General features: G+C 37.6%; 1 protein-coding gene across 6 annotated transcripts in view; it reads right to left on the reverse strand.

Moving 5' to 3' along the window:
* The window catches only part of PTPRZ1 (protein tyrosine phosphatase receptor type Z1), a 138,315-nt gene that overhangs the window by 60,450 nt on the left and 57,523 nt on the right, over positions 1 to 20,342 (reverse strand). For all 6 annotated transcript variants that reach the window (XM_038184355.2, XM_038184362.2, XM_038184344.2 and 3 more), the window contains exon 3: positions 776 to 955. In XM_038184355.2, coding sequence (XP_038040283.1) covers positions 776 to 955 — 180 coding nt within the window. The remainder of the gene's footprint in view (positions 1 to 775; positions 956 to 20,342) is intronic.

The following is a 20,342-nucleotide window of genomic DNA, read 5'->3' on the forward strand; positions in this document are numbered from 1 at the left end:
ACAAAATAAAATGTTTGGTCAAGGCATCTCACAGGATCTAGTTAAGGCTCAGAGACAGTTGTTGAGAAACACCTTCCTTTATGCCTATGCCTGCAACAAGAAACAGTGCTTCCAAGAAGCAGCTTTGGGTACTGCTATACTGCTATGCTGGATTTATAGAGCAAAGTGGTTGCAAGAATATTATTTGACAATGTAAATGCCACCATAAGCTTATTTTACAGCTATCTACTATGCAGATAGTTATTACTGCATGTCTAGAATCTTAAGTGAATATACATATATATTATTAAAAGTATACATATATATGTCTAAGTGTGATTAATCCCACCCAGAGTTTTTTGAAACTACAACTGGTCCATGAAGTACTTTCAGATGAGTAGGTGATTTATTCATACTTAAAAAAATAATAATTCTGTATACTCACTGAAGATTCTAGACATGTAGTAATAACTATCATTATTTTGTAGAAAACTCTAAATTACTGCTTAGCTTCAGTGAAGTGCTCATGATGGGATGATAGTGATGCTGTGATTGCTTTGGCTCTATCTGTCTGTGCACATAATTTCCATTTGTGTTTTAGTGATTTCTCTGTTATGCTTGGTTATAGTTATCACCTCTCTTTTATTATTAATAATATTTGATGGATAAATTCAGAATGCAGAGGCTAAGGAAAAGTAAAATGAAAAAAAGTTTCATTAAAAGTCCTTGGCTGGCCTCCTTTGCTGACCTCTTTAAACTCCAAAAATGATTTATTTATTTATTTAATTTTTTTTACCTGTTTTGCCTGTGTTGCGAATGAAAGTATCTTCTGAAGTTTCCTTTTCCCATCCATGGAATTTAAGTTTCTTCAGATTCACATTTACTTGGGTGAGATCTTCATCTATATTGATAGGAGATTGTTTGGCACCATTGCAGGCTGAATATTTCTTTCCCCAGTTCTTTTGGTTCAAAGTTCCTAGAAATCAAAACATTGTGGTAAAAACATTTAAAACTTAAATTGACATCCATATATTGTAATGTAGGAAATTTAAAACACAGTTTGCAATTTGTGGTCAGAATACCTTCCCTTCATCTGTAGCAATACTCAACACAACTACATTTGCATTGTATCTTCAAGAATTAGGTCACATTTTAATGATTTTAGATATTATACTCAAATGCATATGAATCTCCAGGGAAAGCAGACAACAAGAAAAACACCTCAAGCATGACATATAGAAATAATAAATAAAACAGGAAAGAAATAAGCTTTCAGATGAAAGAAACTGGCATTTGAAAAGAATTTGGGAGTTACTGCAAAACCCTCCTTTCCAAAAAACTTTCATCATACGAATGTCACCAGCATTCCTCCTGCCCAAAGAAGTCGAAACCTTTTAAAATAAATGAAATCATAATATCTTTAAAGTAATCTTTTCACAGAAGGAAAAATGAAAAGTGATTTTACTTGGCAAAAGGTAAAAGGTTTGTGATGCTCTGCCTAGACAGCCTGGCAGTAAGGCCTGGCTTTGTCTGTGGTGGACCATGCAGAGGGACTCCAGCTACCACTCTGTGCACCTGCCAGGAGGTCCTGTGCTTCAGCAGGGTGCCTCCTTTAGGGCACAGGGGCTGGCATGGCATTTGAGACATGGTACAACATGGTACAGTTTAGACACGGACAACATGGACACAGACAGCATGTCCTTGAATTTCACCAAAGACTTGATTATGTTCCTTAACAAATGATGAAGTACTGTACAGCCCAGTGTGAGGGGTTAGCAGCTGCCCCAATAATCTTTTGATTATATAATATAGTAATATAAGTTATACAATATTTTAGCTGTATATGCATTTAAATATATACAATTTTTTTTTTTTTTCCCCAACAGGAAATTCTGATAACACTTGAAGGGGCTAATTAAAATCAAGGGTTGACTGTGCAGACCTAAGAAAAAATAACTGCTTCAGTTAGCTTCCCACTTACTAGTAGTTAAGAGCTAATATTATTGCATCCAATGCACACATTTAAATTCTATTAGACATGCTGAAATGAGCCAGTGCTCATTTACAGGCTGCTGTGGTACATCCAAGTCTGTCAGTGGAAGATTTGCTGTATTGTACCCCAGGCAAGGACAGCCCTCGTATTGCACTCAGAAAACTCAGTGAGGGGGGAAGAGATGCAGCCAGTAACCATGACAATAGGCAGTAATACAAGATGCTCGTCTGGATAGCTAGCTACCTAGAAACAAGCCTGAGCTAAATTATTCAACAAGTATTGAGTCAGGTGAGTTACCAATATCGCCTTGCCACATCAGAAATACTGGGGGTCAGATGGCACATAAACCCATCTGCTTCTTTTAAACAGGAACAGAAGAAACTGCTAGGCACAATGGCCAAGCAAACCAAAAAGAATTTTAGTTATAGTGTTATGAAGCTGAATTTCCTGCAGGTGGGGATTACAGCCTTGTACAGAGTGAGCAGTGGTCCTTTGAGAAGGGCACACTGCTCAGCTGCTGGCTCCTCCTCAAGTAATGCCTCCTTTGAGTATCTGCTGTGAGCTGTAGTTTATCACCTGGACAAAAAATGTAGTATCTTGATTTTTAATGTGCGTTTAATATGAAAAGAATGAGTAATATTTTGTTTTCTCTCTCAAAAGCTTCCTTTAAAAAATCTGAGTCCAAGTAAAGCTGAAGTTGAAGATGAACATATTCAGGTCATTTATAATTTTCTAAAAAAAATATTAAATGCCTTTAAACTTAAAAAAGCCAATTTAATATCAGCATAAACTAAAATAAATAACTTTTTAAACAGAAAAGCCTCCAAACAAGGTCAGACAGGAGAGAAATAACCATTCTCAGCTTGCCCTGTGCATCCCTGTAGACAGGCCTTTGTTTCTAGGTCTGCTTTCAGCCAACTCCATGATCTTCCAAGCTGTTGCAAACCCATTGGAGTCTCCCTGGCTCTCTGAATGGCTCTGCCATTTTAGGCCTGGCTGGCTGCCCATGGCTATCCCTTGGAGTTAGGCCACACTGCCATCTCTGCTCTCTGCCTCTTTTACTTGCCTGTGACTTCGTGAGGCTGTTTCCCCAGTGAAACAGGTAGACACCTTTTCACTCTTTCCACTGACATACAGTGTCTCCTGGCTAATGTGCAATCGCTCCTTCAGCACATCATCTTATATCTGTATTCAGCATGCATTTTCCTTATTCTGCTCCTTCCTTCACTGACACTAGAATTGACGGAAAATCATCCTATGTCCCACCACTTGGATATTTTCTCTCACATTTCTTCTGATGAGTGTAAGTATCCCAGATTTGAATTTTCCCTTTAAATTCCCTTCTATCCACTATCGAGTTCAATTCAAACACATACATTAAAATTAGAGAAACTGTAATTTCCTTCTAAGTTTCCTAGTTTCATATTTCATGTTTCTGCTTTGCTATGTAGAACGTAAGGTCTTTGCCTTGGTAGTTGTTATTTGAGCATCAGCGTATAATATAACAAATCCCTAGCATGAAGCTAATGATAACATTAGTAATCTTAGCTCATCCCAGAAGACAGTGTTGTGCCAACACTGTAATCCATCACAGTATCCTGAGCCAGGGCACTTGGAGTTAGGTAGGATGCCAGCTATAGGCACTACAGTGATGCTCAACTGAGGAAGTTTCTTCTTTCATTCTGGAAGTGAAGCTTTTCATTAGTATTGCCAGAAAGAAATGAGAGAAGTTGAAAGGCTTGGTGAGATGAAGAACATTAGTTTCTGTTTCCTAGCAAGGCCTGAAAACTGTGAGATGAGCTTCCTAAAAATATTTGAAAATGTTATGCTTCTTTTTATATGTAGGCACAATGACAATTCAGTCAAGAGATTATAATACAAAGATTCTCTTTTCAGAGAGAACTTATTGTTACTGAAATCTTAGGGCACCTCTGAATCCTTTGCTCCCTCTCCCCCCCAAAACAAAACAAAACAAAACAAAACAACAACAACAAAAAAACACTTTAGAACAGTGATTTTCATGTAATTACTTGTATGTGTTGCCATACACTCGCTAATACACATGGCAAGAAGCTGATCTATGTACCCTATGTATGAAAAAACAAAAAGGAAATACTGATTCTGCTACCCTCTGGTTGACAAAAAAAAAAAATACATCTATTCTGTTTGTTTGAATGATAGCTGAAATCATGTAGGGATAAATGAAAAGTATCTCCTGGTTGTAGAGGCCAAGTGATAAATCTTCTAGCTAAGACAAATAAAATGCTTGCCCCAAATTAATGCTCCTGCTGGAAAATCTGAATAGGTGTGTGACAACTTTTAATCAGTTTTCCTCTTTCTGGTCCAGCAGATATTATTATTATTATTGCTCAGAGCTGCAGAAATACATGTGACCTATACACTCAGAAACACAGGCAATATGGGAGTTTTTTCACAGGAAAAAATTATACTGAGATTAGTAATGAGGAATGAGATCTGTGTACATTTTGTCAAGTGCAAAACCACACTTACTCAGTAGCTGTTGAGAAGTTGTAGCATTGATCCATTGATCAAGCTATGGAATTAAATGTAAAAGATGAGGAACTAAATGTAAAGGTAATCAATCACAGGCTCCATTCTGAAGTAGGAACATGAGGAATTTCAGAAGGAACTGGGGCTCAGTTGTGATGGTTCAAATTATATTTGAACAGTAAAATATATGTCTAATGTTGGAGCAGATAATGTTTGTCTCCATTAACAAGTGAGTGGATTTATAGAGTCAAACAGTTGGGGTTGAGGGCTGGATGTCCACACCATGTCTTGCAGAAGGTTTTTACCTCATCCTATCTCTGTCTAGCCTCATGGACTGAATGTTCATTGGCAAATGAAGTACATTAGATGTGCTGTTGCAGCACATCTCATGTTTAATACCATCAGAGATGATCCATGACCCATGTCATGCACTCTGAGACAATTCTGCCTTGGGAATCAAAGCCTGGCAAGTGGGGAACCACCAGGAGGTTTGCTTCAGAAGTCCAGTCCTGATCTAATCTAAAATGCTGATGTAAATGCACCCAGTGTAGGCAGCAGGTGGTGGAACTGCTGTGGTTTACATGCCTTGTAGAAAAGCAAAGTAAAAGCAAAAGAACCAAATGTTTTTAAACAAGAGCAGATTGTTTTACTGTAGGTGTTATGATGGAAACCATAAATCAAAGCAGTGCCAGCCATTTTGAAAAATATTGTTGAAACTGAGCTTGGAAAATGAATTTCTCCAAACTGTTCCTTGCTTAGGAGGAAATCTGAGGAGAATAAAAATGTGCATGATGTAATGTGAAGAGTGCACAGAGGAAGTAATGTTTGTCAAAGCTGTCAGCTCTGAAGAAGTAACTGACAATTCACTGCGAATGAAAATGAGCCTGAACTCAGCAGATGACAAGTTAATAGAAGACTGCCTATACCATAACCTTTACCATTTTTCCCAAGGCAAAATGTCCAATGAAAATTTGTCTGCTCTCTCTTTCTAGGAAATGTTCATACTCATCTCTGCTCCTCATCCTTAGCCTCCTGAGTCAATCCCTGCAATGAACATGCAATTCTCATTTTGTGCTCTACTTCTATCTCCTGCAGCTTTTGGAAGATCTGGACCAGAAGGTGTTACTGCAGCTCAGTCTTCTGTAACAATACTTGAAAGAAAAAACATCTGTCAAACATTTCTCTGTGTGTCTGCATCCTATGTAAACAGAACAACTGAGCAGGGCTGAAGATAGCTGTGAAATTGAGTGGGCTGTGGTCCTCCCAGCAGCTTGCCAGGAAAGGGGTTTCTCAGCATACTGACATGCTACTATGTGCCTGTCTGGTGAGCTGTAAGCCTTCATGATGAGTTCTGCTGTTTACTACTGTGTAGCAATGCTGCCTGCATGTAATATAGAATTTATGCAAAATAGTCCTTTTAAATCAATTGAAAATATCCCTATACAGAGAGAACTTAAACCCTGAACCAAATGAATGGAATTCTAAACACATGAAACAAATACTCTGCTTTTCCTCTTCATACTGAATATGGCTATAGCTTCTGAAGAAATGGGACGTTAAAAATAAACCTTGGGTCTTATAGAATTAATATCTTAATATTAAATATCATAAAATTTTATTAGTGAGGAGAAATGTTTTTCTTGGAAAATTTTATTTGCCAGCATTTCTTTTTAGTAACTTGTTTTGACATCACAGCGTTTGCATTCTTAGCTCTTATTAGGATTGTGTTTCTTGTGAATGGACATACTCCTAAGCATGTATGTCCTCAGGGACTGTAAGAAGCCTTAGCTTCAATGACAGTTACAGAAAAAGAAATGCTTTAAACATTTGCTAAGGTGAAGAAGCCATACTTACTTCATAAACCTAAACTCTGAAACACAAAAAGGATAACATCATTGTTGTTAGATATCTACTGATAGAAAGAGGAATACAATATAAGACCTTAGTTTTAGATCACAACACAATTCTTATCAGACACATAGCATAAATGTTGCCTCTGGAACTGACAATACAGCCTGAGTAAAATAACAGGTAGGGCAGAAAAAAGCATAGGTGTGATTAAGGTTTTCCTTTGTTTCTACCTCATTTATTATTTCAACATTTAAACTGATGTGAACCCTAGCATTTATGTTATAGATGAAAGGCAGCAGAAAAGAGGGATTTTTTTTTTTTTACCTCTACTTATTTTCTTTCTCTCCATTTTTCATCAGATTTTGCAATGATATCATTACTTTTTAAAATATGTATTGTTGGACATTTATGGAAGATGAAGGATTTACCTAAAAGGTAAATCCTAAAAATTCCTTTTTCCTCTTTGCTTCTGCTTCAATGTTTAGATAGAGCATCCAAACTGGATCAATAGAAGAGATGGAAATTATTGTGGTTTTGTCAGGGACAGAGTTCATCTTCTTGACAGAGGCTCACATAGGTTTCGGATTTTTGATGAAAATAGTGGTGATGACACATCGATGTTTTAGTTGTTGGAGAGCAGTGCTTACACAGGACCAAGGACTTTTCAGCTTCTTGTGCTGCCTTGACAGAGAGGAAGCTGGGGGTACACAAGAAACTGGGAAGGGACACAGCCAGGACAGCTGCACAGGCTGGCCAACGCCTTATGGTGTCGTACTCAGCAGTAAAAGCAGGGCTAAAGGAGGAGGAGGGGGGACTTATTCAGAGTGATGGCATTTGTCTTCCCAAGAAACCATTACGCGCGATGAGCCCTGCTTTCTTGGAAGTGGCTGAATGCCTGCCTGCTTATGGGATGTAGTGAATGATTCATTTTTTTTGTGTGTGTTGCTTGTGTGCATGGCTTTTGCTGTACTTACTGAACTGTCTTTATCTCAGCCTATGAGTTCTTGCACTTTTACCTCTCTGATTCTCTCTCCCATCCCACCTAGGGATACTGAGCCATTGACTACGTGGCACTGAGCTGCCTGCCAGGGCTCAGCCACAACAGAGATCAACAAACCACAGTATGCCTCATATCACTAAAGGTAATGCACTTAGCTTGTTACCAGAAGTTGCACAATGATGTTTCTAATCTTCCAAAAGTAGGAAAGTGATTTCAATGCACATTCTGGATGAGTGTCTGAAGAGCTGCACCACTGGCCAAGAGAAAGAAGTACTGCCAATATGCCAATACTAATCTTTGGACGTAACCACAGAGAAACCATGGAGAAACATCTTGGACAACAAAACATAGAAGGTTTAAGTTTTAAGTAGGAACTTAAAACTTAAAGTTTTTTAAAACTTTAAGTTTTTTAAGTAGAAAACAACATTTCTGTTTCACCTTGATCTTTATTTTAAGGATTTTTGTGTTTTGTAGTTTTTTTTTTTTTTTTTTTTTTTTTTTTTTTTTTGTCCCTCCAAAAAAGCCCTAATTACTCCCCCAGCACTGTTCATGATGAGTCTCATAAAGTCTGTATAAATTCTTCAGACTGAAAAAAATTATACTTTAAGGGGTGAAATTACTTCTCATGTCAGAGAAGAAGTTTTGGTTTCCAGTTTTAGGCTTAGACAATTTTCATGCCTGTCTCAGCATTTAATTGCAAGTAGATTTTACAAGACGGGATTGCTTGCCAATGTCTAGGTCAAGTGTTAAAAAATGAAGGTAATTACACTGGTTATGTTAAAGACAGCTCACAGGTTAACTGGCTGGTCACTATAAAAGCTTTAATCATATTTAAATGATCAAAGTTCAACACTAAGAAAGTAACTTGCTTTCAAATGAGAAGCCAAGTACATTTATTCTTTAGATTTCTTTATTTCCTTTTTTTTGGTGCACCTAGATTGACAGAGCAATGAATGCAATACATTTCCCTAAATGCATTTCCCAATTGTAGGATTTAACATTTCAGATGAAGAAAACATAATCCACAACAAATTCTATTTTTTTTGCAACTAGATGAATTCAGGAAAAACAAAATGTCTAAAATCTATTATTTTGTTTAGTGTCTTATTTGTAATATTTGTATCTAAGTGTCAGCTTAGTATTACCTACTTTGTATACCAATACACTGTGTGCATAGCATGCATATGCACACAAGAAAATAAATATGAGCTGTATAAACAGAAAAACATGGACTTTTCTTGAGGAGAAAACCCTAAAGGATGGCCCAGCACTAACCTGATATATATATATTTTTTTTTGTGTTCCTCATATTAAGCATATTTGACCACCTACTCATTATTAAAATCTAACCTAGCAGGTGGGTCAGGAAAATTCTGATGTAACATTTTGTTATCTTCAGATCATCATGTATTTCTTTTATCTTTTGTCTGATTTAAATATAAACATCATGCTTCCTCCACATCTTTGGTCACTGAGACTCTTCTCAATAAAATAACCAAAAAACAGCTGAGTGAGGGTTTTTTTTTTTTAAATCCTTTTCATTCCCACATTAAAAAAAAAAAAAAGGGAAAAAAAAAAAAGAAATCAGATAGAATAAACTACAGTTCTTGAGATACAACAAAAAACTGTAATCAGTATTATGAATACAGTGGCTGCCTGGTGATTTTTCTTCCTGGGAGTCAATCTGATAATGATTCATAGTCAGCCTAAGTGAATTACTGAGCAAAATGTGTAGGAGGATGAATGCCAATGGACAGCTTTCTTTCAGTATAGCAACTGTTTGCTGTTCATCTTCTCCTTTCATTCCCTGATGTATCTGGCCATTGCTGGCTAATTAGAAAATATATATTCAAACACTTCTATGCCAGAGAAATACAGATTATCACTGATGCTCCATTTGCAGTACACTCAATGGGATTGCTGTTTAGACTAGAAGAAAGATTATGTGAGAAACTCAATCAACATTTTAAGATACCTCTTTTCCATTATTCTCACCCCATTTCTCCTGAATTTTCTTACAAGTACTGCCAGAGAATCAGGTAGCAATATAAAATGAAAACTTGCCAAGTAATTTTGATAAATAATAGTGTTAAGATCTAAGCCATATCTTTCATATCTTTCAAATATGTGTAAAGGAAGAAAATTTGGTACAGTGCTAAATGGGAAAACGCCAAGTAAAAAAGAAACACGTTCTTCCTCCTGTTTTTTTTTTTTTTTTTTTTTTTTTTTGGCAATATGTGAAGCCCTATCTGGAAAACCTGGATACTTCTAAACCTTTCCCTAAGGAATTCAGGTAGTAGGAATGATTTCCTTTATCTTTAGTGATATGCAAGATCATGGAACTGTATACAGCCGTGCTGAGTGACAGTGATCATTCCAAGATCTCAAAAAAAAAACAGAGCTGAAAGCAGATCTGGAATATGTGGAGCTGACTCACTATTACAGTAAGAAATAGGAAAAAGTCTTTTTGGACAGCAATGAGGAAAACAGCCTCTGACTGAATTTCATATACAATACAGCTGCATTTCTTTTCGTGTTGTACATTATAGAATTAGCCACCAATTTTGTGTCATGTCAATGTTCAAGGCCCGTTTGGTTCCCACTAGGGAAAGGACTCCTCACTTGTTCCTGAACAGTTGGGCACACTGCTGGCAAGGAAGGACGTATAGAATGGGACAGACACTTAGTTCTCCACCACCTCCTTGATTTGCAAGGTAAAGGCAACAGTCATTCCAACACCATACAGCCCCATCTGAGTTCAGCTGTGCTTCCTGGAAGTGGATCTGAAGTTTACTCCCAAATTTACATAAGTTGAACAGAGAACATGTGGATTATATTGTCTTCGTATTGCTGAAGAGGGGCATAACTGAAGCTTATGGAGGTTTCTCCCTCTGCCCCATATCCTACAAGCACCACTCTATTTGAAATGGGACGGTGGAGTATGACAGAAATTGCACAGAGTCAAAGCCTGCACTGACTTTAAACAGACAATAAAAATGCACTTTAAAGGACAATCAGCTAAAGCAAAAGAAGAGGAAGCAATAATCTACTTCAAGTGCAGCATTCAGCATCTGTCTGATAAGTGATAGTTGATGTCGTCCCAGGAGATGAGCACAATGAAACCCATCTTCAGCAAGAAACCTAGTTTTTACCAGTGTAGATCACCATCTAAGTCTAATGAATTGCTCTATGAAAGTCTTTGCTTTTCTCTGCTCATTACTACAAGGTAGATTCTGCTGCATTTTAAGAATGATCTTGGGTGTCAGAACCAGGCACTCAGTACAGAAACAAAATTCAGCAATGAATTTTAAAAGATATCATGCCACTTCCTTCTTCTCAGTTTTTCAACACATTAGCAGTTCTAACAATGCTGGATTTCACTGAGAATATCAATACCATCTCATTTTTTCTTTGGTTATGACATGGCATCTCTCCTTCCCCACATCCACTTCCTTCCTTTCCTCTTTCCTTCTTCCCTTCTTTTCTTTCTCTCCTCCCTTCCCCCCCACCTCCCCCCCCACTTAATTAATATTAAATGTTAATATGTAGTTTGTTTACTTTCAGGAAAAGTACTGTGGTGGTGTGTCACAGAGGCACTTTTTGCGGTTACCAACTGTGTGCATTACTATGTTGCTATCATTGAGGAAAAAACTTCTGCCATTACTAGCCAGTCTACAAGAATAATACATCTAAGAAAGGCCACAGTCATAGGTTCTGATCCAAAACCTACTGAAGTATAAAAAAAAACAAAAAAAATCACAAGTAGGTTCTCTGGGCTTTTGATCAGATCAGCAGTGCATACATAATAAATAAATAAATAAATAAATAATATAAAAAAAGACTGCTAAATAAGACTTGTGGAACATTGGATGCAAATTTCCATGAAATGCCACGAAGAAGGTTGGCATTTACCCTGGGATTACCCTTGAATAGCAAAAAGGTATCTATCTCAACTTTAAAGAATAATTTAAATGATCTCCAAAAAGGACTAGACAGAAATAAACCAAAGCAAGACAAATATAAAAGAATACTGGATTACATCACTGCTCAGTCAGTCCCAGCAGCTGCCAGCAGATAAATTACCCTAATGTCCAAAACCACATAGATGAAATTCTTTCTTTTTTTCTTTTTCCTTTCCTTTTTCTTTTTTTTTTCTCCCCATGTTCTTATTTGTATAGAGCTTCAATTTTTATAACAAAGCTTCCACATATCTCTAGAAGAACATAATACCATAGCAAAGTGTGATTTCTTTTTACAATCTTTTAGCAGGATTTGGTATCATCATATGGGAACTTCAGCAAATATTATGCTTGCATAATGGTAAGGATAAGAGGAGGTGGTGGGCAGGCATTTAATACTATTATATTCAGCCATATGGATTTCTCACACAGAGCTACAGCAGTATGTGTGTTTACCTTCAGAGATTTTTCATGTATAATTTTTGACTTTAGAAAGCCAATTCCAGTTCATAAGCAATGAGTTTGACTGCAATCACAAAAAATGCCTTCCCCCTCCACATACCTCACCCCCAATAAAAGAAAATCTTTCTGAAAAACTTAAGGAGCACCAAGTTTTTAAAGCAACCACTATGTACTCTCTGGAATGTACTGTAACAAGCTGATGTAGCTAGGCAACCAGCATGATTAAAAAAAAAATTAGTCACTTTTGTCAATAATAATAGCAATGTATTATTTTGAGAGAGATAAAAAAATACACACGAAACATAAATCTTTATGCTAGAGGATATGAGCCTCATACACACAAAAGTACCATTTTGTATGTGTCCATTGTAAGCCATGTTATGCTTTTTTTCTTATTCTAAATCACTGAGATGGATACAGATCACTTAACTTGATGAATCACTGATGAAGGCTGCCTGTAACACTGGGGTTGGTAAAGCTTCCCCGAGTTTTGTTTTGATATAGGTTTTCAAAATCAACTTTTTTGACTAGGGATGCAACCTGAATATTTTTAAAATACATAAAACATGTACATGTAAGTGCCAAGAAGATAAAAAACAGTCCACCCTTGACATTCCACAAAACTTCCTGCACTAATGGTGTTACTTTATTTGGACTTAGTATAATTTTTTTATTTTTTTTTTTCCACAGACACTACAGCAGATTCTTTCAGAACTACCATAGCAATGTAAGTTTATGACTCTTCCTCTGATAATATTCCATGATAAATTTTAATAACACTTTTATGTGATTATTCTCTTTTTGAGACTATCACATCCATAGAAACACCTCTTACCAACTGTTCCAGTAAGTGAGGTTCTACCCAGACCTGATGTGATAATAGCATTACATAAATTACATGGTAGATACTTCCAAGAACTTTTTCCACAAATGTGATGCGCAAATCTGTTTTTACCTCTGCAGATATACAAAAAAAAATGTCTAACCAGGTTTTAAAGATTTTTCAGTATTAAAAACTTTCAGAGCTACTTTCAATGCTGAGTAATTATTCTTAATAGTGTAATGTTAAAAGCTATTGAGAAGTACACGTAACTCACCTCAGATGGGGAACTCACTGTCCAATAATAGTATTTAATCTCAGATTTTCCATTCTACCCTACACTGGAAACTATGTTTGTAATGGGGATAAAAGCAGTATTAACTGCTTCAGATGCCTGCAATTAGTTCACACATCTCTGGTCAATCGCAGTCTCACATCTCAGTCAGCCAGTTCTTGTCCCTTCATGAATCCTGGGGTGATAAAACTTCTGAAACTAAGAGTTAATTCATTGCACAGCTTGTACTGAGAAACAAATAGAAACTGTATCATAACCTACTCCCTCCGAGACAAAAGTTCACAGTCAGGATTTCAGTTTTCGTATCATTATTCTTTTAAATTCACTAAGCTATTTATTGGCTTAGTACTTCCTTTATTCATTTATTTATTTATTTCTATCTATGGCCAACACACAAAATAATAAATTTCCATGAAGATTTCTGCCATTATTTTTCTCTCTCTCTCTCTCTCTTTTTTAATTATTATTATTTTCCTGCAAGGAGAAAAATATTTTCATTTTATTTCTACACATAAAAGGTAGAAAGGGATCAGAAGTACCAGTTACTTTCTTTCTTCACATTGTTATCCAGGGATCAAATGTAGGGTACTTTTTATCACATGCCAGCTTAGTCTTTTATACTTTCCACTAAGTAAGCCATTCAAGTAGGAAGATACCTTTCATATTACAGCACAACAGGACAAATTAAAGGTATGCTTCTTGGTTCATTTATCTGTTTTAGATGGGAAGCAATTATGGCAGGAGCAATAGGAACACATGGTATTCCTGACACATTAATGTCATCTAACCATCGGACTCTTCTCCATGCAGAGGAACAATGACTTTCTGCCACAAAGAAAACATGCTACCTTTCATGTAAAGATAATCATCCAGTTCCAAGAGAGGAATGGATGCACATGAGTGTCTTTAATAGCAAGTATTCCCAAGCACTCAAGAATCCCAACATTCTAGGTTTGTGGATGGCTTCTATACAAGCAGAAGAAGATTAGTTTCATTCTGTGAAATTCTATCTACTACTTCCTCTTTCCTTTTCCTTCTTGGTGGAAAGTATCAATTCAATGCTCAAGAGAAATGTATGCTACCCTAAACATGTCATTGGGAATGTAAACGTTATCTTGTTACCTTAAACAATACACTTTTAATTACTGAATTACTCTAGAGTAAAATTTTTCTGAAATGAATCTTCCCTGTGCAGACTACTAGGAATTGGACAGCCATAACCAAATTAATGACATGTAATTTCTTGCACTAAGTTATCAGCTACCAAAGTAGGTCTGAAAGCAGTTGTGACAAAATCTCCCCAGTACATATCTATGGTGCAGCTAATCAAAACACAGTTAATCAAGCTCAAGAGGCCAATCTATGTTAGAGTTCATAGGTTCCCAAATTTTCATCAGATATTCTCTAAGTTACATAATTTCTATCAGTGCCTGTGCCCTGAGGCACTGTCAGTTTGACTAAGCTGAGCAACCATCATCAAAAGCCATTTTGGATTCACAAACACATCCCTTGCCACTATATCCCAAAGCACTGACCTAGCTGGAGTGACCTTCAGACTATGCAGCCAACAGCACTGAGATGAAATAAAAGCCATGAAGTCATACCTGTCTCGACTCAAGAACATGGATGGTCAATTTTAATACAATATCCAAGCAGTTCAATCCAGGTACAAACTTAGAACACGTGTTAGATACCCTCCTCCCTCTGATGCTTCAGTAGTCAGCACTTTCACAATGGGACATGCTAAACCTTTGTATGCTTAAGAAGGCTACACAGCCAAGTTACTGCAAAATACCTACCACATTTCAAATTTGCACCTTAGGTTATTCCACATACACCTTCCACAGGGGCACACAAGACTGAAATCATTGCCTAATTCTTCTATAGTATTTCTCTGGTCTTTTAATTTTAATTTGGTTCCAGTCCCTTAACCAGGTCTGTGATGGCAGCCAGGTATTCAGGAAACTGAATGTACATATAACAATGAAACTGCTTATATATCATTGAGACCTATTTACACAAAGAGATCATATTTCTATGGCAAAATAAAGTCTACTATTATTAAAGCAACAAGACCAACTAATTGTTACAAATAATTATATACAGTACATTTCTAGTGGTTTTGTATTTGCTACGCTCGCACAATGACTAGTGTATGCTATATGGCACTGAATGCATTAAGAGATTTCTGGCACAGTTCTGTGGCTATCGGCCAGTCTGTGTCAAAAGATGATGTCTAATTTCTATATTCTCAGGTATGAAATGCAGATTGCATGTAAAAAACAATAATCAGGAAAAGGAGAGAAGAAAATATCACCTAGATTATATGAAATATAAACCAACAATTTACTGTTTTAAAACTTTTTTAAATTTTAATTTTATTTATTTATTTATTTATTTTATTCCTGGAAGAATATTTTTTGTGCCTTTGAGCTCTCCATGCACACTTTACACAACAGCTCATGTGTCATAGTCTCCCCGTGCTCCTAGTCTTTAAGGATCTGGGTATGACTTCACCCTAATTACAGTAGTTGTGGATGACTACTGTAGGCATTAATTGCTTCTGGGCTGGAAAGTCAGGCAAAAGATTATGATGATTAAAGAGGCCAGAGATTCTAGCATATCTGCACAGATGAGCATAGGTATCCTAAAGCTTGCTCTGCTACTGAAGTCCAGAATGTATATCCCTGAGTACAATTTTGAAGATATGAAAGGATTAGTCTCATTCTTGAATGACTTGCATGACATTTACACAGAGATTTCAGTCTGAAGGGGCTGATCAAAAAACCCTGTAGGTGAATTATATGATTCTTCTCCATCAGTTTTAAGATAGGGAATAACATATTAGGCTAGGAAAAGGTGGGAGCTCAAGGGTAGGAAGGCAAGGCAAAAGCACTATATAAAAGAAAGTTTTTGAGAAAATGCAGAGAGAGCTTCTTGCATATGTAATTGTGAACTTTTTTTTTTTTTTTTTTTTTATTGCCTATTGGCTGTAGGCAGCAACAATTTTCCCTTCATCAGAATCAGCTTTATCTTTGAATAATATCCTGAATCTCATGTTTTCAGTACAGTCTGCTTCCCTGTGGGGAAACATCACATCTAGAAGCTTCAGTTAGTGGAGTTTCCATGGAATTGTTCCTGCAAATAAAAGATGTTTTTGACTTTATAGAAAATACTGCCAGTTTGTGACTGTGAGTCACAGGAGAACTGCTGAAAATGATGTTTCTTTCTAGATTACCTCTTTATTTTTGCTAATATCCAGTCACACTGTAGTTCTGATAAATAATTATTTCACTGGTGATTGTCCTTGAAGCTCTTATTTTGTGGAGACTGACCATAAAGTCTTACAGTGAGACTCGCCTCACTCTTGACACCTCTCAGCTTGCCATGCTTTTGCATTTCCTTCCTTCTCTAGTTTAGTGATGCTCTTTTGTCTTTTGTCTAAGACACTTGCTCAGAATTGCATTAACACAGAGTGGCTGCTGTTGGAAGGCACCTCTGGAGGCCACCAGGGCCACCAAACAACCACTTGCTCAGGTCCATGTCCAGGTGGCTTTTGAGTATCTCCAAGGAGGAGTCTCCACAGCCTCTCTGGGCAACCTGGGCCAGTGCTCAGCAAAGACATGTTTCCTGATGTTTAGATGGAAAACTCTCATATTCCATCTGTGCCCATTGCCTCTTGTCCTGTCCTTGGTCACCACTGAAAAGAGCCTGGCTCTGTCCTATTTGCACCCTCACTTCAGGTCTTTGTACACACTGAAGAGATCCCACCCTCAGCCTCCTCTTCTCCAGGCTGAACAGTCCAAACTCTCTCACTCAGTCTTTCCTCATAAGAGAGATGCTCTAGTCCCTTTATCATTTTTGTGGTCCTTTGCTGGACTCTTTCCAGTATGCCCATATCTCTCTTGTACTGGGGATCCCAGAACTGGACCCAGCACTTCAGGTGTGGTCTCATCAATGCTGAGTAGAGGGGAAGGATCACCTTGCTGGACGTGCTGACAGCACTCTGCCTATCGTAGCCCAGAATACCATTAACTAATCAGCAGCAAGCGCACTTGCTCGCTCATGTTCAACTTGGTGTCCACAACAAGACCCAGGTCCTTTTTTGACAAGTTTCTTTCCAGATGGTCACCTTCTAGCATATTCTGGTGCCTGGGGTTGTTCTTTCCCAGGTGCATGACTTTGCAGTTGTTGGACTGCATGAGATTCCTGTTGGTTGATTTCTCCAGCCCATCAAAGTCCCTCAGCACTCAGAGTTTTATATCAACAGCAAACTTCCTGAAGATACACTCTGCCCCATCATCCAGCTCACTGATGAAGATGAAAAGCAATACTCTAATGTACTGTAACAAAGATGTTACAGTAATAGGGATGAGCACTGAAAAAAAAGCAAAAGCAACATCATTTTTTCCCTTTATGCTGGTCCTTACAAAGAAAAAACAACATGAACTGGTGAAGCCAAGTCAGAGAAGAAATCTCTTGACCAGAGCTTCATAAGGAATGCCAGAACTTTACATCATAAGTCTTCTGTATGGCTATCTTCCCCCCACACTCCTACACATTTATGTTGTCCACAGGAACTGGGAAGGAGATATGCACTGTACTGCACGGGCTGGGAAGCTATATTCTATGACCACATTGGCAATGCTAGGAAGCGGATCCTGAAGAGCACTGCCATTGCCAGCCTCTGCACTGTCACCTTTTAGTATTACTGTCCTCCTGCCAAAGCAAAATACTGAGGGACACTGTGAGGGACTCATGATACTAGCATTTAGTCTCCCACCAGGGAGGAATCTTGTTGACAATTGTCTCCTTGTCTCCCTTCTTAGCTGAGCAGAATTTAATTAAAGCACATTTCCTCAGAACATTTGATCACTGTTCAGATAATGCTCAGCTTACAGGCACAGAGCTTCTGTGGCTGAAGGAAGAACTAAGGGAGCTTTAGTCCCTGCCCTTGCACACTCTGCATTTCCAGGTCCTTTGACTTGACTACAGCTGTGTATCTGTACCAATTCACCCCTTCAGATCAGGTATGATAAGTCCCTGTTCTACAATAACTAGAACCCATTGAAAGACTGTAAAGCATGATCTTGCCTTCAATTTAGTATGTAATTTAATTTAGTATTAGGACAAAACCTTAGCTGCATAAAATAAATATTGCCACTACACATACCACAATGGTCCCCTTGTTAATGCTGCTGCTGCTGATGATTGCTAAATATTTGGCAGTTGCATTTCGCCAGATGTGCTACTTAAATGGCCATTTAGGACAGAGAATTTCCATCCCCTGACTTGCACAGTTTCACAGTTCTCATCCTTTTACAAACTGGGTATTTGATGGAGCATAAATATGTAAGATCTTACTCCATTTTAATACACATTGAAAACTAAAAGTTTCTTTAAAAAAATTGCAGGAAACAAAAGTGATGCCGGTAGTATAGTGTTGTCTCTTTTGTGTCAGGACAGGACTGAAATGCTGTAGCTGATACTGAAAACAAATTTAAATTTTTTTCAACTGTACTGGTCTAATGAGTGCTTAAGGGATACCTTGTGAGGGAGCTAAAGAAAAGAAGAACTTACACTCAAGAAACATGATTAGTGCTGTGGGTTCCTGTGAAGCATTAACTTGACAGCCATGCACAAGTCAACAGTATTTTTGTTCTCTCCTCTCTACTGCGGGTATTGTTTCAAAGAGGGTCATCGGTTTGCAAGTCTGGCATCTACTTACATTGTTAAAATCTTGCAAGACCCCCATTAGAATAATGGGTCCTGACATATATTTCCTAATTTGCTGTATGATATAACTACTGTGGACAACTGTAATCATACTCCAACTGCTGCTATAGAAAGAGGTTTTAAAGAAATTGCTCCATTAATCTGAGATGTAATCTGCATCTGTGGTGGTATAAACAATATGTCTTGCGGGATGACAGCATTAATATTTTATTAATAACTCCTTGGACTGCCTGCTACATGAACTGTGGAATGTAAAAACAAATTTCATTGAAGCAAAGGATGAAAAATAAGAGGCGGATTTATAAATAACCTTAAGAAATATTTGAGCCATTTCTAGATCTTATAAACTGCATTTGTGCTAAATATTTTGGCTTTTAAATTGCAATTTTGCTGCCCTGCTTAGACTTTAAAGGATGCTTGCTGCCAACTTAAAATCTGGCCAGTCATTTTCAAGAAAATCAGATAACTTGGTTTGTGGGATCACATTTGCCAGCCTTTGAGGTTTCACAATCACATCATCTATTTTTAAAGGATATTTTTCTTCTGATCATCCATATATTTCACTCAAACTGAAAGAGTGAGAGGGGAAATACACTGAAGTTTTTAGCTGTCTCTCTGGGACAGAGCACAGGCTTAATCCAATGCATCTAATGTAACTGGTGATATATGCTGCATAGCTAAAGGCCAAAAGACCTACAGGGAGAGATTCAGTATCCATAAGCTCAGTGCCTTGCTCTCTTCACTGGCCTTACAGAAGGCACACATTTTTTCAGAGGGCAATCCAGTTCAGTTGATTCTCTCCTCATGGCAATGGCCACATACAATGTACAGCTCACTTTCCACCCTAGTGGTCAGAGCGTTGTCTGAGGGAGCAGTGACTTGATTTCATAGTTTTATTCTTCCTGAAGGAACTATGCCAAGATATTAGGAAATGGCCTAACTAGTAAAAGAGAGAAGTGGTCATCATTTCTGAAAAGGCTTGGCTGTTGTGGCCCCTAGGCAGCAAGAGACCTCAGCTCTCAGGATGACAAGAAGCCTGGCTTTCACCTAGTGGTTATAGCATTCACTGGAGGGGAAGGAGAGCAAGGGAACAGCCTGAAGTCTGGTCTCTGCTTCTAGGTCTGTTTTTTTTTTTTTTTTTTTTTTTTTTTTTTACCATTTATTCAGATATAATCTAATTTGAGAGGCTGGGAAGCTGCATCTGGAACCTTGACTCCAGTGAGCTGTGCTAATTTGCAGGAAAATTGCAGCATAATGCAAGTTGTAGGAAGAGTAAAGGAGATGTAGGAGGCTGTAGGAGGCTAGATAGAGTAGTTAATATTCATGTAGGTGCCTGCAACTTTGGAGCCTGGTGTGTAAGATAGAGATGCACATAAACAAAAAAAGGCATTTAAATGGAAAAGTATTGCTTGACTGTATGTTTTACTTCACTTATCTAATTAATAGCAGTGGATGTTTCCTTTGAAAATCATAAAATTAAGTGATACTCAAGCCTGATGGATATGATGTCCTTATGCAGAGGCAGAGAGCCCTGCTCCTCATACACACCAGCATTCATGCACTCTGCTCCCAGACAAAAGCCAGTGATTTCTGACAACTAGAATAGCCTCTTCTTGGTTTATAGAAAGATGTCAGAGGGAAGAACAAAGATATTTGGGAAATGACAGAGACATTTTTTTCCTGACTGTGTCTCTGTCTTTAAATCACCCAAGTGCATAAGCCTGCAAATTGCAGTG

This window comes from Anas platyrhynchos, chromosome 1 (assembly GCF_047663525.1).
Source record: "Anas platyrhynchos isolate ZD024472 breed Pekin duck chromosome 1, IASCAAS_PekinDuck_T2T, whole genome shotgun sequence".
Classification (NCBI taxonomy): domain Eukaryota; kingdom Metazoa; phylum Chordata; class Aves; order Anseriformes; family Anatidae; genus Anas; species Anas platyrhynchos.